This window comes from Mercenaria mercenaria, chromosome 3 (genome assembly GCF_021730395.1).
Source record: "Mercenaria mercenaria strain notata chromosome 3, MADL_Memer_1, whole genome shotgun sequence".
NCBI lineage: Eukaryota > Metazoa > Mollusca > Bivalvia > Venerida > Veneridae > Mercenaria > Mercenaria mercenaria.
This window is the reverse complement of record NC_069363.1, coordinates 95,509,717-95,536,650: the sequence shown is the minus strand read 5'-3', so window position 1 is coordinate 95,536,650 and position 26,934 is coordinate 95,509,717. Positions and strand designations below refer to the sequence as shown.

Sequence of the window (26,934 nt, the reverse complement as noted above, 5' to 3'; positions counted from 1 at the left end):
AAATATACATGACATATGGCTATTAATTACGTGTCCTCTCTTGAAAGGGTTATTTATATATTCAGGCATCGCTGGACCTCGCAAACAACTCTCTTATTCCAGTATATGGGAAAAATACAACAACACTTCAAGTCACTTGTAGAACATTTTATTGTTTAGAAGTTAGAACACAAAGATTTAGTAATATATGGGATATGCATTGACAGAAGAGAAGAAAACAAATTTCTAAAGACTACTGTGATATGATCTCTTTGAGACATTCAAATATATTGTTTAACAAAAAGCATTCTTTACAGTACGTTTGAGTAAAACTGACAATTGTTGAAGATAACAGTATGGATGACAAATGGTTCCTATGCAATGAGTGATGATTTTCTACTCTCAAAAATAAATATTAGTCACACAGTATATACTATGTCTTTGAAAATATGATAAAAGTAAAATGAGTTTTGATCAGCACGTCATAAAGAATTAATTTCCACTGCATCCTCTTAAAAGATTAAACAAAAATTAAGAATACGTATTAAAAGCGGACACTGGTGAGAAGCAATACACCACGGAGACAGGCAGATAAAACATAAATATATAAGTTTACGAGCAGAACAACATTTCACATTGTATAACTACTTTCTGTCTGTTTTAACTTTCATGAAAGTTCAATTCCAAAATATTTCGTTTTAATGAAACATCGTTTTAAATGATAAAGTAGATAATAGAGAAATTACTAGTTTTCAATATTCATGGTACCCATTTGCTGAAATGGGTTTATAGTACACTTTTCGTTTTACCATGGTTTTCACGGTATAAACAGGTGTACAGTATGACATGAACAATGGCATTTTCCTTCTGGTCTGATGTCAGTAGGTCCTTTAGCATAAAATGGACCATAGTGGTGTAGGTCCATAGATGTTAAATAGATTCGAGGTCCAGTGCTAAACTTAAGTAAACCGAACAGCTATAGGAAAATTTTAAAATGAACCATAGCTAATGTTAGTGTTGATTATTATACATGTACTTCGATTAATCGTAAGAAGTGTGCATTATACAGAAACGGTAAGAAACGTGGGAATTGGAACACCGAGGTTATCACGTGACACGTTGTCTATTTATAGCGCAGATTTCTCTGAAAACACACTGGCATGCAATCTTATTACTGTATGATTTGAGTCAATACTTCATCAGACGACACCATTTCTAATTTGATTATTCTTGACACTTTTCTCTTTCATTTGTCCAATTTTATCATTGAGGTCGGCGTCCATTGTCTCCGGAAGTGCAGAAGTTCCAGTGACACATACCACAGACACTGCCCCGCACACATAGTACAACAAACCAGGAACATAAGAATCCTTAAATTGTAAAAATCGATTACTTAATTCATGAAAACTATAAAGGAAAAAGGTCTGTGATATGTTCTGGAGAAGTTTTTTCACTAGGCAAACCGTTTTACAAGACGCTGTAAAGGAACAACTGTAGAAAAAATGCATGGCCTTTACTTACTTCTAACTCGATCATAAAGAGTGCTTGGTTATTTAAGTCGTTTCGAATGCATTTCCTTAGTAAATCAACGATGGTGTTTTACGAAGAATCGTTATTCCATGAAGGGGTTCGAACCTACACACTCTGGGTAAGGCAGAACGCTACCTCAGCAAATCCTATTCCACGATAGAAGACACACGGAGTTTTGAGACATTGGTTGTAGAAATTTTATCATTTGGTTTCCTAGCAAGTGAGTTGCAACTCACAAAGTAAACTTATTGAGGTCAGTCGTAACAACTAGCTTTGCTCAGTAAGTGATTGGTAAAATGCTAGTTTAATATTTACTAAGTAGACCAACTGAGGACCAATTATCGCACCCTTCAGTAAGTGACTGGTAGATGCTAGTTTTATTCTAACCGGTTGGATCAACTGAGGACCAACAATATCACCTAGCTCAGTAAGACTGGTAAATGAAAGATTAATATTTACCAAGAAGAACAACTGAGCAACCTTCAGATACTGTCTGGTAAATGATAGTTCTATTCTTAACGATTAGACTGACGGAGGATCAGTTATTGCAACCACCTAAGTCAGTGACAGGCAAGTGTTAGTTTTAGATATAGACGAGTCATAACACATAGCCCAAGAAGTGATAAGGAGATTTTTGTTTTATACTTATTTAGTATACTATCTGCGGACCAATCACAACACTTAGATCAGTAGATAATTGGTAAATGCTAGTAAATACTAACCAAACAGACTAACTGAATACAAAATTTAGCACATAACTCATTAACTGATTGGTAAATGCTAGTTTATACTTACCAAGTAGACTAACTGAGGACAATCATGGCCCCAATTCTTCCCATCACACTTAATGTTCCAAATCCAATATTTCTAGAAACACATACATTACTCATCATATACGGTACACATATTTGAAACTTAACATTTAGCACCTTTAGAGTACTTTGTGTCAGAACCTTCGGTGTAGAATGTATCACAAACACTGACCACCATTCGAGGAATTTTAACGAACAATATATTTGCATAGAACTAAAAGTTTGCCCAGTTTTTCTTAATTAACTTCACATGTAATATCTTCTACGGATAGTTAGTATTCCAACAGTCTGCGCACAGTATCACCGAATCTTACTTGCTTTTCAGAAACGACTTATGGACCCACCACAACCTAGTGACGTCCTTTGTTCTCCCACATGAACTTCGTGCAAATCATTCTGATAATACATGAATAATACAGCCAACTAACAAGATGACAAATGGGCAATTCAGGCCCTCCCTGAATTAATGCATTTTCACAACTTAAGTGCAAACTCTATTCAGTCATTCTCTTTTCAGTACAGTTGTAAAAACATAGAATAATAATTATCATATACCGTATGTTCTAAACTCAACTTATTAAAAGTACTTCGCATACTACTACATTAATTCAACAATAAAATTATTGAGACATTAAACACATTGTCTTGGCCTTACATATGTCACTGTCAATTTGTAACTATATATACTTGTCATTTCTCATTTTTTATGCAAACCATCACCATGTATAATCAATATTGACTTTTGATAAGAGCACCCTGATGTGACTCCTCTTCGCTATATATATTATTATACATCAACCTGTATATATAATATTCGTTAGTTACGTGATCAACTAAAAGACATAAATACCTGACGACAGTTGGATATAGTTCGATTGTCATCGTTTGTACCGGTCCCCATGCCATGGTAATACCAATATGGGCCAAAAGGGCAAACCCGTTTGTGAGAGCATCCCGGTTTGGAGCTTCTGTATAATGAAATTTAGAAGATTAAAAAAATATTATAAAAGGACAGATATTTAGATTGTCAAGAAATGCCAGTTTAGCTGAATTCCGAAAACATGTATTTACAGTTTATGCAATAAGGAAATTAGATGGCCACAGTCAAACTTCAAAACTTCAAAAATAGGAAGCAGCACCACTGAACGCGGTTCCTTAGCGAAGAATTTACAGTCATGTAAGCTTGGTGACGTGCCCTGGTATAGGAACTTGGTCTTCATAAGTCTTTAGAATGTTTCAAATTAGTAAGTTACTCCATATGAAAAAGCTCTGGTAAAACATTATAAATAAAATTATGTTCACTGAATTATTTCACTAAAGCACCATAGCAGTTTATTAGCGGCTTGCATTGTGTTATGTGTTATGTAGAATTCTTTTTTATATATATGGCAAGATCTTTTGGATTTCAGTTAATTTACGGCGGTTAATTAACGTAGATCTTTCGCTTGCTTTCAAACTTGTGCTAAACCATTCAATGTTTGACAAGAAAAAATCTTACTTGCCTATAGGAAACATATGCGCGATCATTCATTAAGAGTTCCCGCTCTTTCACATCCGTTTAAAAAGTGAAGTCAGGTACGACAATTCTCTGAAAGAGATTGGCCGAAACAGAGCGCATCTCTAGACAATTGAACTAGTGACCCTTTTACGTGTAGTCTGAAGGAAACGGTAACTACAGCAATAAGCCGACAGGACTTGAATCCAATCCACCAAAGGAGCTTGGAATAAAAACATCTTACCAACAGTTTGTACGACGCCGACAATAAAACCACTGATACCAACAATCGTGTAACAAATGATGGCTGTAATTCTACGCCCAAACCTTTGAAAAAAGACAAAGCATTCATTGACCTTGATAATTGTATGTACAGTGCAACTCATGTGATACAACATCACCGGGATGGCCGAAGTTTCTGTGATTTGTATAGAGGTTGTTGATGTAGGGAAGTTATTTGTCTACATTATCCATATCGTCTTAACTTTATTTTCCTTTAGCCTGTTGGTGGTAAAGTTAATCTGCCTTTGTGACCAGTGCAGACTAAGATCGTTCGGCTAATCTTGGTCTGCACTTTTCGCTATTCCGTTAGTAATTTTCATTGAACACCCCTTTGAATAATAAATGATATTGTCCAAACTGAATGATCGACCAGTCCATTTTAGAAATTTAACAGGCTAAATGTGAAAGTTAATCGCAAATTTCATTCTTTTCGCTTTCAAATGCTTTTTATTAAACCAAGAATTTTCCGACACCTTTAACATATAACTCTGATGCACAACCTTAAAAGTTTGTGAAACATGGAATCATATTCACATTAATATTATCATCTTTTTTTAATCATCCTATCTTAAGTGTGAATATTATGAATTGTTCAAGGGAAAAACGTTACCTGTTTTGAAGCCAAAGAGCTATTCCCTTTGAAGGTATACCGCAAAGATTAAAGAGAAATAGGTTGAAAAAGATGTTCCCCGAGAGAGCCTGGATACCATATTTGATACCATATGATACTAGACCAAGGCCCATCCTAGAATACAAAGCAATATATAAATATATAAACTTTAAATTAGTGTAATACGAAATAATTCGACAAAGCCGTCAAATAATATTTTATCTTCAGCCTTTGAGACTTATTTAAAGAATTTATTTTAGGTCAATTGTGAAACGAGTTCTAGCAAATCAACATCTGAAACTCATTTCTGATGCATCGCCATGAGGGTGTGAGACAAGAGAAGCCAGTTTAGTACAAAGGAAAGACTGTTCAAGCCTTTTATATGGTACTGGCCGCTTGGCTACCTCTAAGTTTGTTTCTGTCACAGGGGTCCGGCAACATCAAAATCCAAAATACACCCATATATAAGAAATCCAACATATATGCGTGGATATGTTTTAGATTTTGGATTTTGATGTTGACAAAGCATTTTTTCTCAATCTGCGCACGTGTATGACCCCTATAGTTTTTATAACGGTAACTTTTTACTTCAAAGTTCAAATTCTCCCTGTTTAAGGTGTGTTGCATAAAACATAGTCACCATTGTAAGAATATAGCTAGTGATCAAACGATTAACTGTAACAATATATCTGCAGTACTGCATACATCTGAAAAGAACCTGATTAACATCTACCTATCACAAGAATTGTCCTTATTTGCGATCACATGTATAACACTCATATATTCATATAGACAAAATTACCAATTTATCAGTAATTTAGAGGACTAAGAAATCAGCTTTATTATATTTTTTCTTCCACCCTAAACATATGCTTTTAATTGATCTACGGTAACATTTTGGTCTGATTCAAGGGGTGTTGTCAGAAGCTATGAATGTTATATCATTGGTGAAGGTTAAATAATCAAATCTAATCTCAAATAAGAAATGCGTTGCATTTTGCAACCGATGTTTCTTACCAATTAAAGATGGAAAGAATTGTATTCCGTATGAGAGTCTTTGACTTGAACAAGTCAATGACGGTGTACTTTTTCACTTCCGATTTCTCCATCAGGTGTCCCAATTCCACTTCATGGCGGTGGTTATACTTTGCAACTTTATTGATCACTTCAAGGGCCTTATCAGTCTTATCGTGTCCAATGTACCAGCGGAAACTTTCGGGAATTATGCTGACCAAAAACAATCACAATGATCATATTTACATAAGCATCTATAATACATAGCATTTCAAAATATATCATGTTCTGATTTAAGCCAGTTATTGAAATCATATGAAATGTATATCAAGCACGAGGATTAGAAAATATTTTTATGGTAAACCGACGGAGTTCTTTATAATAAAAAAATACTTTCGAATTTGGCTGAACATCACCAAATGATTCAAACAAAAACTATGTTGGGGAAAATTGCCTTTTACAAATTAAGGGCACAAGCCCTCTGGCCGCCTCGTAACGCTCAGAACTCCCGGTTGCACAGCTTGAAACCCTTCCCTAAACAGAAAGCTTCTACCCATGGCCCTCAAAACAACAGAATGGTCATGATTCCCATGTGTACAATTCTAGATCCCTTTTAATACAGGATGCTTGTAAAATTTTACTGACTTGATTCAAAAGCTCTCGTTTTTTAATTTTTTTTAAAGTCTTTATTGACCAGTTAAATAACTTACAACCATGCAAATAAACATGGGATTCCCATGATGCCTGTCAAGAGCTGTATATATCGCCAGTCCTGTATCAGCCAGGCGCACAGTGCAAACACGCATCCTTCTATCGGCCAAGAGGGAAAACCAACGATCCACACGCGCCATTTTGCTAAGGAAAATTCGGATAACAAACAATATTGTGTCGACAAGAAAAATCCGGATCCAATGCCGACGAAAATTCTCGCAACAGCAAACATGACCCAGCTTACCGAGAAGAAACCAACCAGATTGAAAACAGTTATGAGAATAATAGAGGTGAAGAATGGAGGTTTACGCCCAATCAGATCTGATAACTGTCCAGCAAGTATGTTTCCAGCGAGTAACCCAGCAACTTGTAAAGTCATGATTAAACTTGGAATGTAGTCACGTCCGCACACTAAACCAAACTGAAAAATATTTCTGTATAATGGTACAAGTTTACAGTTACTGTGAAAATGAATTTGTATATCGGGATTTGTATATGTATTGCAAAAGCAATAGCTTTTGTTTTCTAATATGATTTTGGTAATAATTAAATGTGTCAAATGTAAAAAAGTGGTTACAGTTTAAGAAATAGTGAAACCTACCTCGCTGACAATCGTTTGAAGTGTTCCTTCGAAAACGAAACTAGAACATTTCGAGTCATTCGTAAGGACACAGGCTTCCGACGGACATATATTTACTTCTGACTCATTTTGCAGAATCATGCACAAGGTGCTATTGTCGAGAACAATTCTGTCGTCACATCGCCAAGGCGGTGTCGAACAAATAATGACGGTCGACAAAATACTGAAGCCGGCGATAGATTTAATCAGGTGTACAACAACGCTTATGCGAATCTGATATCGCCCACACCCTCCAATCTCCTCGATTATTTTGTCCGGTCTCGCTGGGCCTTCCATTGCCAATCCGTGTAAAATTTTGGCGGGGCAGTTACAGTGTGTGCCTGTATTTTCCAGTCTGTAAGTATACATATTTATTGCAGAAGTTTTGCCACAATATAACTAAAGGTGACAGTTTGTTTAAATAAAAGAGACACCTACTTCAAATAAAGGTGACACGTAATTCAAATAAAGGTGACACTTTGTTTAAATAAAGAAGGCACTTACTTCAAATCAAGGTGACACTTTGTTCAAATAAAGGAGACCCTTACTTCAAATAAAGGTGACATGTAATTCAAACAAAGTTGATACTTTGTCCAATTCAAGGAGACACTTACTTCAAATAAAGGTGACACGTAATTCAAATAAAGATGACACTTTCTTCGAATGGAAGAGACACTTATTTCAAATAAAGATGGCACGTAATTCAAATAAAGAAGACCCTTACTTCAATTACTTCAAACAAAGGTGACACATAATTCAGTTTAAAGTTGGCGCTTAATTAGTTTCAGTAAAGGTGACGCATTGATCAAATAAAGGCGGCATTAAGTTCAGTATAAAGTCCAAAATTAAATTAAAAGCTAGATAGAAAAAAATAAATAAATATATATATATATAGAGAGAACAAATCTTACCAGAAACTTCACTGAATGAAAACCACATACAGTTGTAAGACAGAGTACAACATATTGTTAAACCAAAGCATTCTCTAGTTATTTGGCAAAAAATGTTCTACTGTTCTGGGACAATGTGACCTTGACCTTTGACCTACTGAACTCAAAATCAATAGGAGTCATCGGCTGGTCATGATCAACCTCCCTATCATGTTTCGTGATCCTATGCCCAAGCGTTCTCAAGATACCACCCGGAAACGGTTCAAGTGTTCCGGGTCACTGTGACCTTGACCTTTGACCTACTGATCTCAAAGTCAACCTGAGACATTTGCTGGTTATGGCTAACCATCCTGTCATGTTTCATGATCCTAGGCCCAAGTGTTCTCAAGTTATCGTCCGGAAACCGTTTAACTGTTCTGGGTCACTGTGACCTTGACCTTTGATCTACTGATCTCAAAATCAATAGGGGCTATCTGTTGGTCAGGACCAACCTTCCTACCAACTTTTATGATCCTAGACCCAAGCATTCTTGAGTTATCATCTGGAAACCGTACACCTATTCTTGGTCAATGTGACCTTGACCTTTGACCTAATGACCTCAAAATCAATACGGGTTACCTGCTGGGCATGATCAAACTTTCTATAAAGTTTCGTGATCCTAGACCTAAGAGTTTTCAAGTTATCATCCAGAAACTGTTTAACTGTTCCGGGTCACTGTGACCTTGATCTTTTACCTACTGAACTCAAAATAAATAGAGGTCATTTGCTGTTCATGATTAACCTTTATATCAAGTTTTGTGATCCTAAGCTTAAGCGTTCTCAAGTTATTGTCCGGAAACCATTTAACTGTTCCTGATCACTGTGACCTTGACCTTTGACCTACTAATCTCAAAATCAATAGGGGTCATTTGCTGGTTATGACCCACCTCCCTACCAACTTTCATGATCCTAGGCTCAAGCATTCTGGAGTTATCATCCGGAAACCGATTGGTCAACATACCGACCGGCCTACCGGCAGACCGACCGACATCTGCAAAACAATATACCCCTCCTTCTTCGAAGGGGGCATAAAAATAGGGTTTCACAACCCAAGAGCACGTCCTTTAGTACTTATAACATTGTTTTCGAAAAGATAGCTGAACAAAACTATTCAAAAAACAAACTTAAAATGTACCATTAAACGTGTTGTCGAATTTTTCTATAATTTGACAAATCCAAGGGCCGTAACTCTCATATATGCATCAATACGGGTTACCTGCTGGGCATGATCAAACTTCCTATTAAGTTCCGTGATCCTAGACCTAAGCGTTTTCAAGTTATCATCCAGAAACTGTTTAACTGTTCCGGGTCACTGTGACCTTGACCTTTTACCTACTGAACTCAAAATAAATAGAGGCCATTTGCTGTTCATGATTAACCTTTATATCACGTTTTGTGATCCTAAGCTTAAGCGTTCTCAAGTTATTGTCCGAAAACCGTTTAACTGTTCCTGATCACTGTGACCTTGACCTTTGACCTACTAATCTCAAAATCAAAAAGGGTCATTTGCTGGTTATGACCCACCTCCCTACCAAATTTCATGATCCTAGGCTCAAGCATTCTTGAGTTATCATCCGGAAACCGATTGGTCGACATACCGACCGACCTACCGGCAGACAGTCCGACATCTGCAAAACAATATACCCCTCCTTCTTCGAAGGGGGGCATAAAAATAGGGTTTCACAACCCAAGAGCACGTCCTTTACTACTTATAACATCGTTTTCGAAAAGATAGCTGAACAAAACTATTCAAAAACCAAACTTAAAATGTACCATTAAAAGTGTTTTCGAATTTTTCTATAATTTGACAAATCCAAGGGCGTTAACTCTCATATATGCATATTTTTGAGCACCCAGACTGATTAATAATTTCCTCCGACATACATTTCGCATAAAATAGAGTGACATTTGTATTACACAAAAAAAGTATATGGTGGGTTTTGTAGACCAATGCCTTTTATAAATGATTTCAAGGGGACATAAGTCTGGCCCTTATAATTTACCATAAAAAGGGCGGGTAGTGGTGGGTTCTACATCTAAAATGTTTCGTTATAGATAATAGTAATGTATCAGATAAAGATCCAAACTCTTCCAAAAAGTGCACAATTCGAGCCTATTTTCAGTCTTATAACCTTCACTGGGAGATAAATTGATTTAGTTTTGTCTGTTAGTGTGTCTGTCGCAAAAGTTTGTCCGGACAACTCATTGGATTTCAACTATCTTTGTATGTAAATGTAGAACCTAGGAGAGGATAGTTTATCGGCACTTTTCAGGTTTGGTTATTCTCGATGGAGCTATGGCACATTAATGGTTGGTTTTTTTCGAGGGCTTTTGTTGAGACAAAAGCGACCATGATACCACTTTTCAATAGGAGGTGTCGACGTCGGTTTTGCTTTAATAACTCACCCCTCAATTTTCCTATGATGATTGCACGCGGTCTGTATGTAATCAATATTATTCTGGGGTCAGTAAGTCAACGGCCAATGTTTCCTTAAAACGACTTCGACACAAGAACAGAAGAACGCTTGGGCCTATAGTTGTCAAAGTTTATAGAATAACTGCATCTGGTCAGTAGTTACGCATTGTTGTTTTGGGATCAGATGGTCATAGATCAAGGCCACAATAACCTCGGGACTGAAAAATGTTTCAGATCAATAAGTAAAGAAAATATTCCTATTGCTTTGAAACAAGTGACACCTATTGTAAAAGAGGTCAGTAGGTCAAAGGGCATGATCAATTTGTCCTCAAATCGGAAATGATTTTCGAGAAATTACTGCAAAATGCTTAGCCCTATGGCCGCTTTATGCGATGATTGCCCGTGTTAAGTAGATGATCCAACTATTGACGATTTCTCTTTCTATTTTCATTTTATTTATCACAAACATTGTATTGTTTAACATTTCTGCTTGTCTATCTCCAAACACATGTCTTTGTGCTATGGCCAAATGTTGTATATCCATTCACCCTTGCATTTAGATTAAGAGATATAGGGGGAGGGGGCATATGATTTTACAAACAGCAATGTCTAGTTTATTTTACTGTTATTTGTATAATCAGTTTGGCCTACGGAATCTTTGAATGCATCATAGCACTTTATCAAGAGTGGTTTAAATCAACTAGCCTAAATCAGGTTTATTTTTAGTAATGAATCTGATCAAAAAAAATATTTTTTTTTAAATTTCGGGTCTTTTTGACCGTAGTTCCTTGATTGTATCTTTTGGAACCACATTTTTAGTCAATTGGGAACCATTGTTTGGAAATTTCAAAATAACCTCTGTAGAACTGCAAATCATGTATAAAACATGATTTAAGGACATGTCGAGGTCACGCATGTAATTATTGCAAAATCATTAACAACTTAAAGCTTCGCGTTCACAAATGGAATGACAATCTTCATACACACATAGTATTAAAATAATTTATATAATTGACAATCAGAAAAACGAGAGAAGTGAAAACTAATATGAAACATTTAATATAAAGAACATGTAGGGTGTTTATTTGTTTATGATTTGAAATACGTCCCATACGGTATATTCTATTCCTTTTGATCTTTTTGTTGTGTTTAACTTAGACCGACATAATTATAGGTCATATGGCGACTCTTTCCAGCTTTTGATCGCCTCTCTGAGCATTATTTCAGGCAGGCATAGGCGGGAACCTGGGTAGAACCTTCCGAAAGCCAGTTTGATGACTTATTCCAATTAAAGAATTCTACGTCCCACGCAAGGTTTCGAGCCTGCCGAAGTGAGGTACAATTAATTTGAAGTCGGTTACCTTAACCAGTTGGCCGCATAGCCCGCCCCTACTGTTTGTTTGTTGTTGTTTTCTTAGTTAGCATGGATATGTCATGGTTATTGCCAATCATTTCATGTTAATGGCCAATCTTACGAAGCACAAATTTAAACAAATTTTGAAAGGTCTCAAGTTTTACAACAAGCTTATTTCCTCCGTTAATTAGTTATTCTTGTCCATGCAGAATAAGTAAAAAGTAAACTTCACTTGCATTTAAACATGGTTCTATCAGACTGACACTCATTTGTTTATATAAAGCCTTCATTGTACCTAGATTTCTGGTCAGTGTTACTGAGTACCAATAATTCCTTAAAGTTTCCTGCAACTGAATAACAATTTGCCTTAGAAAACATTATTTTGGTCCACTCGCCACCAATGAAACATTGCTCCAACGGGAAATGAGTGAAAAGTCTGTTTTGGGACAATGTGAAAGACTATTTTATTCATGTATGTTATCGAGTATTATCAGACACATTAAAACATGAAATCATTGTATTATTGCACTTTATTACATTGTTACAAATTATTATGAAGATGAAACGTAGTATATTAAGATCAAATATGTATGATAATCACACACGGCTTACCGAATTCTAAGAGTTAATGTAATGATGAGTGATAACAATCATTGTATTTTAGGCCCTAAGTTCACAATACAGTACTGTTTCTGTCTTAGCCGAGTTTGATAATGAAACTTTATTTGTCATTTATATCAAAATTTAAAGTTATATGTTAAAATAGTGACTATTTCCGAGTGACTATTCAGAACTTGAAGTTCTAGTAAAATTTACTATTATGAATTCAATCTCAAACTCGACTGAGATCGAAAATGTTTTGTGAACATGGGACCAGATTCATATATAGTTCTTCAAGAACGAAATTTAATTTATAAATCAAATGTATGAACATCAGCAAAGGTTGGATGTTGAAGTTGAAATACATCTCTGATGACCAAAGAATAAATGAAGAAAAATAAGTAGATGCTATTTGGATTATAATACGTGTCCTTTGATTGAGATTGATTCTGGTATTGGTAAGATTTAAACTACTCAGTAGCCATATCTGTGGCCTGAAAAAAAAATTGAAAATTTGATATGAAACGTTTAACAAGAGGGTCATAATGATCCTGTTAAACTTGGCCTTGAAATCATCAGAATAAACATTCTGACCAAGTTTCATGAAGATGTGGTCATAAATAAAGTTTTATAAAAATCCACCCATTCATTTATAAAAAACATAATTATTCATTTACAACATTAGTGACGCGACCAAAATGTTTAATAAAGATATCACTATAAGTTGTGTAACTGTGTGTCCTTTTTTGAGATAAGAAACATTTATATTTATATTGGTGCTGTACTAATCATTAAAAACAACAATTTTATAGGAAAACCGTAATACATGAATCAGTCAATAAAAATATTGTGAACAGTTTTAGTTTTTGTAATCTGTGAGATTGAATAAGAGAAAAGTGGTGACCTTGTGGCGATTTAACATAATACATACATTAAGGCTATGGACCCGTCATGACATTCGGCTATTTCCGTATGATTACGTATCCTCCTTATGTGACTTCGGCATCCTTCGGCTACAGCAGAAATTACTTTTCACAACAACCGGAGAATGCCGAAATCGCAAACGGAGAATACGTAAACAAACGGAAATTGTCGATTGTCATTAGGCGTCAATTGCCTTAAGTAGCCTGCTACTTGTCGATTGTCATTAGGGTTCCCCTGCATTAAGTTAGACTTCTTTTTCCTGTGCCAATTGTGTACAATCTTACGATGGTTTCTACGGGCTTATAAGGGATATACATACAAATATCAGACTTTCTGCAAGAAGAAACCCTATAAAACATCAAACTACTTGTACTGAAATTGATATTTTTGATTACGATATAAAGTGTAGCAAACATCGTTCTATTTAATATGAAGAAAAAAACTGCAGCGCGGCCAGCGCGGCAGATATATTTACATACATAATAGACACTTGTTTAGATAATACCTAAACTCAATTGATCACTGTTACTATGACTACCAATGAATTATTTTCTAAATTTCGAAAGAAAGGAAAAGTACAGAAACCTACCGCCTTATACAGTATCTCATTATCAATCACATGTACATAAAGAAAAATGATCCATTATTTGAACAATTTATTAGCCAAAAACATATCGCAAAATAACATTTTTTTTACAAAGAAGATGAGTGATGAGACTAGATGCAAGATGACCAATGAAGAATAAAAGAGAAATGCGTATATGATATTTGGATTTTAAGTAATATCCCGTGGTTGAGGAATTGGTTCTGGTAAACACTCAGTAGCCATATCTGTGTCCTGAAATAATAAGAATTAAGTAGACTTATATCGTTTTTGAAAAATGGCTGAAACTGAAATTGAGAATGTTTTTCATAAACAGTGTGTCATATTTCACATACTCAAATAGAAAAAGTGGAAAACCACAGGTCGTCCAACTCTACATGAACGAAAATGTTGAAGGCTCGGTTTGATTGAGACTGTTCATGGACGGTAGTGGAAATGCAAGCTACCGTCCACGCCCTCTAGCCACTCAATATTTACACATGTTAGAAGTACCAGAATATAATTAAGAGACATCAGCAGATGTAAATCATACGGTGGTACACATGGAATCTTCAATGATGCACAGCGTGAAGTCCGCAGTTAAAATAATGGCTTTGTCCTAAATGAGTAAAACAATGAGCAGAACTTGAATTTTTACAACGGTCCGTTTATTTGAACATAGTTTTGAAACTTAATCTATGACGGGGGAGCATGTCTATATCGAACAGTCACTTATTATTCTGCTCTTCTGATATTCGTCTAGGCGAGGGAACGGTATAAGGACATTTTGATATTTGAGTAGCGGCTTTATAAACGCGTACGGGGAAATTACATATTGAATATTTGTTGTTATTGTTGTTGAATAACTTTTGAACTGTCGGATATATAAAATTTTTGTGACGCGTTTCCCTTAGAATTAAAATACCTGATATATTAGGTCTACAAAAAAATGAATGTTTGTAAGGCATACTTTATTTCAATGACCAATTTTAAAGAAGTGAAGTGCAAGTTTACTATTATTATTTTAGTTTTCACAAAATAGGACAATTCTTCCAATTCACAAAATAAAATATGCAAGATGAATGAAATTATTTAAAAACGAAACCATTTTCAAATAGGTCTCATTACAAGACTCTCGGTCCTACATAATATACCTACTTAGCTGTAAGAAATATCGCGAATCCGCTTTAATTAAAATTAAGACTGATGTGCGTTAACTTCATGAAACAGGCCTTTGGTCTTTTAGTTATACTTTATTATATCTATATTGCTTCAACTTTATGGATATATGCTGTATTAAGTAGTGGAAAAATATGTATATGTAAGTGTCATGCTTACCAGAATAATATGACGGGTAATGCCCGTGTTGGTGCCTATAGCCATAACTGGAATATGGATAACCATATCTACGTCTATATCTTAATCCACCGTACAGCGAGCCATGTCCGTGGCCTCCATATAGCGAACTAGAGCCGTATCGTCCGTAGAGAGATCTAGAGCCGTATCCTCCGTAGATAGATCTAGAGCCGTATCCTCCATAGATAGATCTAGAGCCATATCCTCCATAGAGAGACCCAGAGTCGTATCCATCGTAAAGAGATGATCCATACAGAGAACCAGAGCCGTATCCTCCATAAAGGGATGAGCCGTATCCTCCGTAGAGAGAACCAGAGCCGTATCCTCTATAAAGTGACCCACGGCCATATCCACTATACAATGAGCTGCCGTAAAGTGATGATCCATATCTACCGTAGCGAGAGCCATAACCGCGTCCATAACCTGAACTATAATATGGGGAACCATATCCGATCATACTGTGTCCGTACCGTGTATATCCTGGTCTGTCGTATATTGAACCATGACCTATACCACTACTGTATGAGCTATAATATCCTCCTGGGACAGCAGCAACCAGAGCAACACCCACAAGAGCAAGGAGCACGGTCAAGGTCTTCATTATTGAACTGCAACAAGAGAATCAAAACTGAAGAAATTTCATAAGAAATGTCATGACTTGATAAAAACTACATTGATTACATTGATTAAAGATTACATAATATCTTAAACGAACGATTTCACCAAAAGTTGATGAACAAAATTTAATAAAAAGAACCTAAAGCTCTCGATTCCAATAGTTTATCAAGACAATGTTTTATTATTAATTGCCACGGAATGAAAATATTATCATATTTAACATTGTTTGCACCTTTTCAGAATTTTATAACTATAAAAGATTCACCATACATAATGATCCTGTTTAGTTTTGACATTTTAAATCAATTAATTTTAGATCTCACCTGATATTCTCCTTCTGTAATTATTCTGTTCTATGGTGAAATGGCTAGAGTGTTTGAGGGTAAAGGACCCAGGTTGCTATTATTTATAGGAAATGTCAACCGCATAAACAGGAAAATATAAACATTCAAATTTCACATCAATTATTTTTTTACAAAGTCATAGTATATTTTTGTTTGTGGTAAAATACAATAAATAAAGATTCAACCAACTTTCGTTGGGAATTCTAACACATTTAATTGTGATTACTAGATCTATAACCGTCCTAATTAATCAATCACCGTCAAGTTTTTATTTACTAATGATAATGTTAACGTTATACGTCACTTACGGCGGTCTCACGCACGTAATTATTGTTTATTACTTGCAATTGAAATAACGAAATGAAGTTCTTTCAAAATCTGATTTTACCGATATTGTGTTAGCTTTGCACAATGTTCATTGAACTGACAATACAATTGATTCCAAAAAGCACTGTCCTTTGCTTTGTGCTTTTAGGTCTTTTATTTGTTGTTGTCAGTTTTACTATGTGAGGCCGTCATGCCCTAAGGTAAACAAAGTGACGTCATGAAACGATGACCGTTGTGGGATTAATAATGATGTAAACATGCGTGGTTTGATTGATAGCGAACTTCTTACGTTCGCGCACGACGCTTAAAGAAAATAAAAATGTCAATGTACTTTTGTAATAACAATTGAACAAAGAGATAATATGACACCCAAATTCGCTATTGTGCGACATACTATAAACATTAAAATATTTTATTATTAACTAATAACTTTTAATCAAATGTATTTAACTTAGCTAAATGTAAAATGTAAAATACGTATGTGGAGCTGCTATCACAATTAAATATTGCGTCATTTGTTAAAAAAAGCCAGGTAGTGTTAATGAATATGCTACATTAACAGTTATTTGCTAAAAACGCCATTTTAGTGGTAGTACACATAATTTATATGGCTAGTCATATTAACATACATACATGTTTATTTCGTGTAGTAATAGACATTTTTTCAAATACGAAATTGGGCATAGATCTCGTTTTAACTTAGCTCGAACATAGCTGAATTTGTAAATAAACAATTCAGCATTTCCTTGTAATGCTTACTGTTTACGGGATGTTTAACGATACAAGCATGTGAATATTGCTAAATGAACAGTAATGAACAGTAACTACAGTCACGATTGTAATAAATTATACACGGTAATGAATTTCTTTCAAGTTTTTAACAGATTATGATGGAGATAAAATAAGTAAATTATGGTTTATTGTTTATAGGCTTGTAACTGTAACAAATAAATCAATCACCATTGTGTTCTGTACAGTATACGTGCAAAATCTAAAGTCAGAACTCCGGGCTTTCTTTGGATTTGAATATGTGCAATTGACATGACTTGTTCAAAATAAGTTTAGCCAGTCCGTTTGTACACAACCTGGTGGATTGAGTAAACGTGTACCATACCGCTGTTTACAGATCACGGGGCGAGACCACTTTAATGCATACACTTCATTATACAGGTAGCACGGTATAAAATATCTTCTTTTTTTGAATTAATAGTAATGATCATTGATTAGCTTATATTTTATGAGGATGTTATAAATCATAGCTAAATTCAAAAACTATAAAGCGTGTAACTTAATATCTACACTATTCAATTTTACAGGTGTAAATAAAATTCATAATTACAGGCGTATATTTCAAATTAATATTTACTCTATTACAGTTTCTCCGATTTTTCAAAAAGTAAGTCTCAAATATAAACAAATCAAAGTTCAAAATTACATCTTTAAATATAAGGTAAATTGGAACTTAGACACAATTCCAACTTGAAAAGGTGCGCGTAATAGTCAGTATATAAAATGACAAACACCGTAAAAGTATTTCAGACAATTTTTCTCTTCTATCGGTCACTACACATTTTTAATTAAACCAGGTCATGGCTTTTGCAGGTAAATACTATAAGCACGATAGGGCATGCATGAATCTACCATAAGCTCTTTATAAACAGGGTTAGTGTGTGAACTTGTAAGGGTTTGCTTGCAATTGGTCATTTATCTCCTGATGACTTAATGTATACATTGCGTTATTCCTTTTGCATACGAAATTCTCCCACAATTCTGTTGATATTGCTTTTCACATCTTTAAAGTTATAGTTGTAACAGTTAGTGAGAAGGCAAATGAAAGACTGTTCGTGCTTTCTTATGCTAGTAAGTACACAACATATTATTCTGAGATGCATGTCTGAATATAACAGACAGTTATTGTTTCTATCTCATATGGCTATGAGACCTGTTATATGTTATATTTAATCAAATTATTATTAGAGAAGATTAACCCTTACCATGCTGGACACGATTGATTCTGCCTTTGCGACCAGTGTAGATCGTGATCAGCCTGCACATCCGGGCAGTCTGATCATGATCAGCCCTGTTCGCTATTCAGCCAGTATCTTTTTGGTAAGCACCCCTTTTAACAGTTAATGGTACTGTCCAAATTGGAAGATGGACAAGTTCATTATAGAAATTTAGCAGGCTAAAGGTTATGCGTTTTGTCCTAGTAAGCAGAGAGTTTTTACGCCACAAACTGGAAGTTTTGACATTTTTTATTTTTCAAATTTACACAAAATCAGGGATTCAGCCTGTAACAGAGTCTCATACTGAAAAAGGTTGAACAATAACTAGATCAAGATGAATGCAATATGATTATATAATATGGACAAAATAACTGAGAAGCTTACTTTGATCTCTTGTCTTGTTCCGAATTGCCCGACTTAGAAATACCAAGTCTCACGTTGGTATTTCACTGCATTTTCTTCTAAGTTAAAATGTTCTTTTGACACTCTGTGAAGTTCCAAGACCTTGAGAAGAAAATGGCTCGAGAACGCTTGGGCTTACAGTGGTAAAACGTTATGGTAAATGACCCCTGTTGTTGTAACAATAGGACTGAAGTGTAGAAAGATTTGGCTTAAATCGGGAAATTTCCCCTTTCTCTATCCTACTTTTTGTGTTTTGCATATATTCAGTATGTACTTGTTGTTTTGTTGTTTTTGTTGTCGTTGATGTTTGAAACAACCAGTCTGTTATGTCTTTCCACTTCAGTTTCCTTTTTTCGCAGACCTACTTTTCAATGCATGGCTATATGGCTGAGTTTGGGGTGTTTCTGTGCTTCCGGGAAATTTATTCTAGCCTTTTTATTTTTCATAGGATGGTTGCCTGCGGTCAGTAGATGAAAACATTTGTTGGGGATGTCAGTAGGTCAATAGTCAATGTCGCAGCGACATTTAAGCTGAAACCTATCAATAACTACAAAATCCTTTGGCTTTATGACCATCAAATTTCTTTGGATGATTGCATATGTTTCTTGGGTCAGTAGATTTAAGATCAATGTCACGGTGACCTTGAGACTAAAATTGGTTTCTTGTATATAGCCGCTTAAGCCTACTGCCACAAATCTTCGTAGCATGAGTATTCATGTCCAGTAGATGACCCTTATTGTTTTATGGGTCGTGAGTTCTTAGGACAAGGTCAGAGCAGAGATGAAACTGAAACTTGCACATCCAGTTACCTCATGGGGTGTAGGTTCTTTACAAGTAATTCTTGTTTTGTTTTTTTGTTGTTTTTCAATATATTTCCAAGGAAAATATGTGTAGATTTGGCAGGTCGCTCCCACATCCTTCCGCCATATCCATTGAAAACTGCTCCTACGCCAGGTCGGCAGAAATACGTATGTACATCTGCTCGTAATATGACCGGATCTCTTTATATACAATTAATTCTTTATCTCTTCATTTGGGACTTTGCACGAGTCTGTAACATAGTGTGAACTTTAAATTTAACTGATAGTTAGAGTCATACAGGTGATATGAGGCCAAAACATATGGTACATAGTAAACTGTGGTCTGATGAACATCCCCATTTTCGAAACTCCTAGTGTTTGGAATCACTCAAAATTATCAATGTCACGTCTGTTAATCAGTACATAAGTGGCATGGTCGTTGGTTAAGCATGACTAAGGTCAGTTTGTCGATTGATGCCGAAGCTAGACCAAAAGCTAAACTTCCCAATTTTTTAACTATGAAATAGTTCAAGTATTTGGCAAAGTTTGAATGCAATACCAAAACCAAATTACATTTCTAATTGCACTTGTTGGTATGAATGGCATTTTTGTCGATCAAACAGTTATATGCAACACTTGGTTAACATATTCTGAAGACATTGAGGAGTTATTAATTCGTCAACGATAAAAAGTGTCGCCACAAATCACATCATTGATTCGCTGACATCCTTCTTAATCAGCACGTCACTGCTTTGAAAAAAGAAACTTAAAAATTGTGAGACAATGCATCTTTAATGCATCCGAGTATAAATGACAAATGACAATCAAAATTGAATTGTTTGTATTTTGGAATTTGAAAGGAGTTGCGTCTCGACTGAGTTATGAAAGCTCTTTTTAGACTTTTCGCAATCAAGCGATGTTTTATGCGTTAGGCGATACCATATGTCAAATGAAATAAGAAATGCTACTGAAGTTAATGTATTGTGATAGAGTAGACGATTAATTGTCATTAACTGTTTCTGTTAAAAAGGTCTGAGTCTTGTTAAAAATGACAATTGGGGTTATTACTTTACTAGTATTTGTATTCAGTGATTCTTGATTTTTTTTTTCTCTAATATTTTAGAGAAAGGTAAAATCAACTTTTTCGAATTAGCGTAAATTAAAAATGTTGCGGCATTTGTTTACAAAACATAGAATGTAATATGTTTATGAAATTTTAAAGCTTCTTATATATGAATTTAATGATAATCACCAGTAAAAGATGCATTTTCGTGGCATCATTTTATGTTCTTGAATATGCAGTTTTGGCTTATTTTCATTTATATTTTACGAAATTTCTTCAGGTACAAATTGTAGCAAGTATGAAGATTTCTCTTGTCACTTGTGTCCTATTGTCCGTGTTATGTTGTATCAAAGCTCAGGATGGATACGGATATGACGGATATGATAGTTACGGGGATAGCGGTTATGGAGCAATAGGCTATTATAGGGGAGGATATGATGGTGATGGCGGATATTATGGAAGGCGAGGCTACTATAGGAGAGGATATGATAGTGATGACGGATATTATGGAAGGCGAGGCTATTTTAGGAGAGGATATTATGGTTATGGAGATGGGGATGGATTATATGGCGGGCGGTATAGAGGCTACTTTAGAGGCGGGTATGACCCTTCTGACAGATACGATGGTTACGGTGATAATGGAGGAATTTATGGCATGTCAAGACGAGGTTATTTCAGTGGAGGCATTTATGGTCCATATCGGAGCTTCTATAGAAGTGGTGGTTTCTCTCCGTACGGCGGTTTCTATAGAAGAAGTTTTTATGGCCCAAGATTCCGAGGTTCTCATTTCCACATGCACAGACGGTTCATGTATTGTAAGTATATCATAATTCATTAGCTTATTAGATTTAAATGTTTCCTTCGATACAATCAAGTTTGATCTCCATCTTAGTCCGCCAAAATTGCCGAATGTCTTATTCTCATACAATTAGATGTAGCAACTGAACCATTCACTGAACTACTATTTTAGTAAAATTCGAATACAAAAATATATTTAACACGTACATTCATTTTACTGATTTTTCAACGAAAAGTTAAGTTCCTTTTTAATATCTTTACAATTTCAGAGAGCATTTTTCGCAGACAATATCCTGACTGACGTAGCCCTCATCATCTATGGAAACAGATCAACCTTTCCCAAACGAAGAACAAATTCATTCTTCTCTTTAGTGTTTGACAAAGAACAAAATAGATATAATTCTTTGATACTAAATTTAGTGTTTCAGCAAAGACCATATAAAACTGCTCGGCAGTAAAAAGGAAATCTTCAAAAAAAATTTAATTTCCAATTATAAATTTATTGCTTGCATGTTTGCGCTGCCTGAGTTGTATACAGGTTACTGTGACGTCTACCCACTTCAAAAAAGTCACAACATGCACATAACAGTTGTGTAAAACGAATAAATAACATTTGGAAGGATACATAGTTGCAGATATTGACTCTTCGCTGAAATATGATCAAGTATATTAAACCAAATTCAAAATTTGTTCCCAAGATATGACAGGATAGAGAATTTATATTGTTTTTGTCAAACGTTTCTTGCATTAAAACGAAATTTGCTTGTTTGTACATTGCAAAAAAACATATACGTTTATTTTTTGTGACGCTTAGAATAAATTAGATGATATCATGGCGTTACTTAATATTGTTTGATTTTCATATCAGAAGTTTGAAAATAAATACGTTTAGTAATATGAAAGATATTGACAGAGATATTGATGGGAGATTAGAAGTTTGTTATGTATAATCTAGTAGGTATATAAAGTTAGTGACGGTATATAAACTATAATTCTAATATGCTTACACAAGTAAGTTACCACTAAAATGACGTCACGTTAACGTGCGATGACGTTAATGTTTTTGTTGCGACCAAGAAAGAGCGCTACCATATTTTATCTACTATTTTAGATAAAGGGCATATAACTGAAGGACAAAGAAATAAGCAGAATAAAGGACGTTCGATTACTATGTGTATTCACATGGATTTTGCATAATTTCTGAGCAACCACGGATACTTGCTTGTCCATTCGCTTAAAAGCTTTTTTTATTAAAACGATTGCTGGAATGCTAAAATTTCTTGCCAATATTCTTTTTTACTGCAGATAATAATTTACATAAAGCAACTCATTATAATGTCAGTCAGAATATTTTTTCACATCCTTCTCCCAAACCAACGCCGACTTACTACTATGAAAATAGTTAGAAAAAAAACAGGTGTTATATATATCTACGTATTTTTTGTATAGCATGTAAAAATCGAATCGGGTCAGGCGTTAATCAAATATAGTCCATTGAAATTTTGTTTATATTTTTGGGGGAAATGAATGTTAAAGTATTCTTTTAAATTTTTATGCGTTCATATTATAAACATACAAAATGCAGTACATTTTATATGCAATTATTACGCTAAGAACATGATGTTAGTTCTTAGCAGCAAATTATGTAACATATGATTCAAAACATATAAGTAACAAACGGAAATAAAAATCAATAGCACATTTTTACTAAACATCCATTTTCTATTTCTGTCTTGTGTCAAAGTGATGTAATGGTCGTACCCAAGGAAAAGTTCAGCTCAGATTAATAAATTGTCCGAAAACGGTCGCTAACGGAATTGGATACACCGTAAATATTGCAATTGTATCCGCCGCACCCTGCAATGTGGATACACCGATACCGAGGAAATAGTTGTTGTTTGATACTGTCATACATATGCTATTATCCAAACGTAATTAGGGGTCGTTTTAATCAAAAAAAATCTAAATCTTTAATCGAAATTCTACAATATCAGCAGTCCTTCATCAAACTGTACAGAAGTGTTTACATTAATAGCAAGGAATTGCACAAGCCAAGTGTTTGTGACAGGAAGAGTACATGTGTGGACTCCTGTCTCACTTGATTGTTTCCAGCTAAACTTGAAAAAAAAAGAGTAAAACTTGTTAGAAAACTTACAGATTATATTCATCCGGTCATATTTATTCACTGCTTCTGGAACGAATCCTCCACCATCACTGCGTTAGAACCACCACATCTGCGAAAGCTATGGCCAGTGTGGTATCTATCATAATTTGTTTGTTCCGTTTAACATGCATAAGTTACGTAACGGCTGGCAATTAACCTAACCAATGATCCTATATTCTGTACCAGTACAAACCTGTTCTCCGCAAGTAACTGCCAATTTCCCCACATGAATCAGAGATGGAGGACGAATGTCTTTTATCATATCATCAAGGAGAGAAGACAACTATCATAAAATCTTATGGCATCTGACATAAATCTGATCATTTATTATGTTTACAACTGATGTTTTAGCATTACTCACGTGTTTAACCTCACATTTTAAGAAGTCGTTTTCAATGTACATTTCAATATGACTTCTTCTTGACGGCATATGCCCTTTTTCTAACGATTCATTGTAAAGTCTTACTGACGGTCTTGTTATTGATAGAGAATGCAAAATGATCGATCGCAACTTAAAATCATAAAACAAAAACTCAAATATACAACAGATTACCGCGTGACTCCTTTTTTTGTTGGGTTAGTATTGAGCGTATCAACATGAAAAGCGCACGAGCGCAGTTGATAACTAAATACTAACCTGACTAAAAGGTTAGTTTGTGAAGACGTACGCATAACACGCTTAAACAAAATCAAAGTTGTTTCGTAGAAAAGTACGCGGATGTTTAATATTACACTTTTGAAAAGGGTATGAATACAGAGGCATTCTGATGAATAATTTTAGTGTTGGAACTTATTTTATTTATTTATTTGTTGTTGTTTTTTTTGTAGTTACATCATATGCCTCAATTGTTTTAGATGTTCGTTTTGTCATTTTGCGTACAAAGACCAAAAGTTTCAAAACTGCACGTTTTATGCTTTAAACATGGTCAGTGATGTTAGAAATCAACTTATGATGCTCTAAAGGCATAAACCCCTTATTTGTATTCAATTTTTGACACAAAAATAATTTCCGAAAAGTCTCACTTAATTAAATAAAAAAAAAAATGTTCGACATACTTGTGACAACGTTAAATGTCGCAACGCCGCTAAATGTCGCAATCACCGTTAAATGTCGCAAGGTTTACGTTAAATGTCGCAACCACCGCTAAATGTCGCAAAATCGTCTGCCGCTAAATGTCGCACCTTTAACGTTAAATGTCGCAAAAATTTGCCCACCGTTATATGTCGCAACACCAACGCTAAATGTCGCACAGCAAAATAAGGTAAGTTAAACAGTCTTTAAAACTTAGAGATAAGACTGGATAATGCATGCTTGATTTGGGAAGGGCTGAATTGACCTTTCATTCTAATCTGCACGTTTGCTTTTCAGTGGTTCCGCATCATACATACGTTATATATATCATATCTAAAGGTTTGAGCACTAACGTGGTACTCGCCACAGTACTAGATTTATTTCAGGACAGAACTATGTAATTCTATGGAGTCCTGTTTAGCTCATGAGACATTAAGCTCGCGCTCCGTATTGTCGCGCGTTGTATCGCATGTCTTTAGTCGACCTGAATTTCGTTACACAACAGGCCGGGGGCAAGAAATTGTTGATGGGGGGCTGAGGGGGGGGGGGGGGGGGGGGGGGGGGGGGGGGGGCACCAGTTTAAAACAAAAGCGTCACCGGCGACGTGCGGTAGGTACGGGATATCGCTGTCCGTATTTGTGGGAGTTTTTTATATACAGGTATGAAATGTTGGCCTGTGGTGCATTTTTGTCTATAGGTAGAGGGGCACTCCCCTTATTTTAGGTGGTTAGGGTCTTTTCCCATTGACAATTTTGAAATACAAGTATGGAATGCTGGACTTTAATTGCATTTTTTGTTCAAAATTTCGGTGTATGGGAGGGGTTATCCCTGTCATTTTCGAGGGCTCAGGGTCCCTCCCCGGGAAAGTTTGAAAAACAGGTATAAAATGGTTGTCTCTGGTGCATTTTTTTCCTTAATTTTAAGGTACTGGAGGGGCACTCCCCCCCCCCCCCCCCCATTTTAAAGGGTCAATGGTTCTTCCCCCTGGGGAAATTTGAAATATAAGTATAAAATGTTCTCCTCTGGGGCGTTCTGGGTCTACATTTTGAGAAAATATGAGTTTCCAAAATAGCTGGGTGCAACTTTGATGAGTATAAGTCACTAGTAAGCTAACAAGGGTGAGGTTTGGGGTGGGGTAATCGGCTCGGGCAACAATCCAGGCCTGTTATACAACTGGATGTTCAACTACGCGACACGAAGACTGTGTGTTGTACCAGCTGTAGAAAACGAAGATTTTCTATTAATCAGCCATGGGTTCTATTTCTTTGTTTGGAGGTTTACATTTAGAGTCATAAGGTAACTATCAAGCTTCAATGGCAGAGAAAGATCCTATGTGGCCCTCTGTACATTCTTTCAGGTAAAGCGGGAATTTTGATATTATTTTACATTTAATCTCTTAAAATTGTTTGGTTTAGTCTCATTCCCCTCATTATCCTACTTTTCCGCCTACCCACACATAACACCCTCTCTCTCTCCCCCCCCCCCCCCTCCCCCCTTCAAAAATGTAAATATTTATATATTCTATTAATTGTCTTGGTGCTGTGTGTTTGTGTCTTAGATTTTTGTGTCGTTATTCACCCCGTTCCCCACCCATACTCAACCCCCGCAAACATAAAACACTATTACCAAATCGTATTTAGTTAGAAGAAACCTCAGAATATTTCTGTCCTAAAACACTGGCCCTATTACAAAATAATTTCACAAATATTTTTCTTGCCTGACTGTTCAAGTAAGGTGTGGTACTCAGGTGAGCGATCTAGGGCCAACAAGGCCCTCTTGTTGCTATACATAACAACACTTACCATTAAGATAATTATTTGTATTACATAAACCTGTTAATTTTTCTTCCCTCAAAAAAGTAAATATACACAAGGAATTGATAACCATAGTGTCAAATAGGAAGTGCGACATTTAGCGTTGGTGTTGCGACATATAACGGTGGGCAAATTTTTGCGACTTTTAACGTTAAAGGTGCGACATTTAGCGGCAGACGATTTTGCGACATTTAGCGGTGGTTGCGACATTTAACGTCAACCTTGCGACATTTAACGGTTGTTGCGACATTTAGCGGCGTTGTGACATTTAACGTTGCCACAATACTTACCCTATTTTTTTAGCATGTTACC

The 26,934-nt window shown here is 35.5% G+C and overlaps 3 protein-coding genes across 3 annotated transcripts; 1 reads left to right on the top strand and 2 right to left on the bottom strand.

Annotated features, from left to right (window-relative positions):
• Positions 1-195: 195 nt before the first annotated feature.
• Positions 196-8,020, bottom strand: LOC123525585 (organic cation transporter protein-like). The gene is made up of 9 exons (XM_053539989.1): positions 7,964-8,020; positions 7,035-7,407; positions 6,433-6,854; positions 5,726-5,935; positions 4,709-4,843; positions 4,061-4,143; positions 3,172-3,289; positions 2,305-2,376; positions 196-1,349 (listed from the first exon to the last, which is right to left on the bottom strand). Exons 2-8 carry the CDS (start codon positions 7,347-7,349, stop codon positions 2,313-2,315), a joined length of 1,347 nt encoding a protein of 448 aa, XP_053395964.1. The 5' UTR covers positions 7,350-7,407; positions 7,964-8,020; the 3' UTR covers positions 196-1,349; positions 2,305-2,312.
• A 5,894-nt stretch (positions 8,021-13,914) lies between these two features.
• Positions 13,915-16,246, bottom strand: LOC128556071 (keratin-associated protein 19-2-like). Its single transcript, XM_053539988.1, has 3 exons — positions 16,156-16,246; positions 15,197-15,822; positions 13,915-14,113 (listed from the first exon to the last, which is right to left on the bottom strand). The coding sequence occupies exons 2-3, from the start codon at positions 15,813-15,815 to the stop codon at positions 14,094-14,096; spliced, it is 639 nt and encodes a 212-aa protein (XP_053395963.1). The 5' UTR covers positions 15,816-15,822; positions 16,156-16,246; the 3' UTR covers positions 13,915-14,093.
• Positions 16,247-20,758: 4,512 nt separating this feature from the next.
• Positions 20,759-22,413, top strand: LOC123523994 (uncharacterized). Its single transcript, XM_053539987.1, has 3 exons — positions 20,759-20,840; positions 21,055-21,589; positions 21,842-22,413. The coding sequence occupies exons 2-3, from the start codon at positions 21,209-21,211 to the stop codon at positions 22,028-22,030; spliced, it is 570 nt and encodes a 189-aa protein (XP_053395962.1). The 5' UTR covers positions 20,759-20,840; positions 21,055-21,208; the 3' UTR covers positions 22,031-22,413.
• Positions 22,414-26,934: the final 4,521 nt, after the last annotated feature.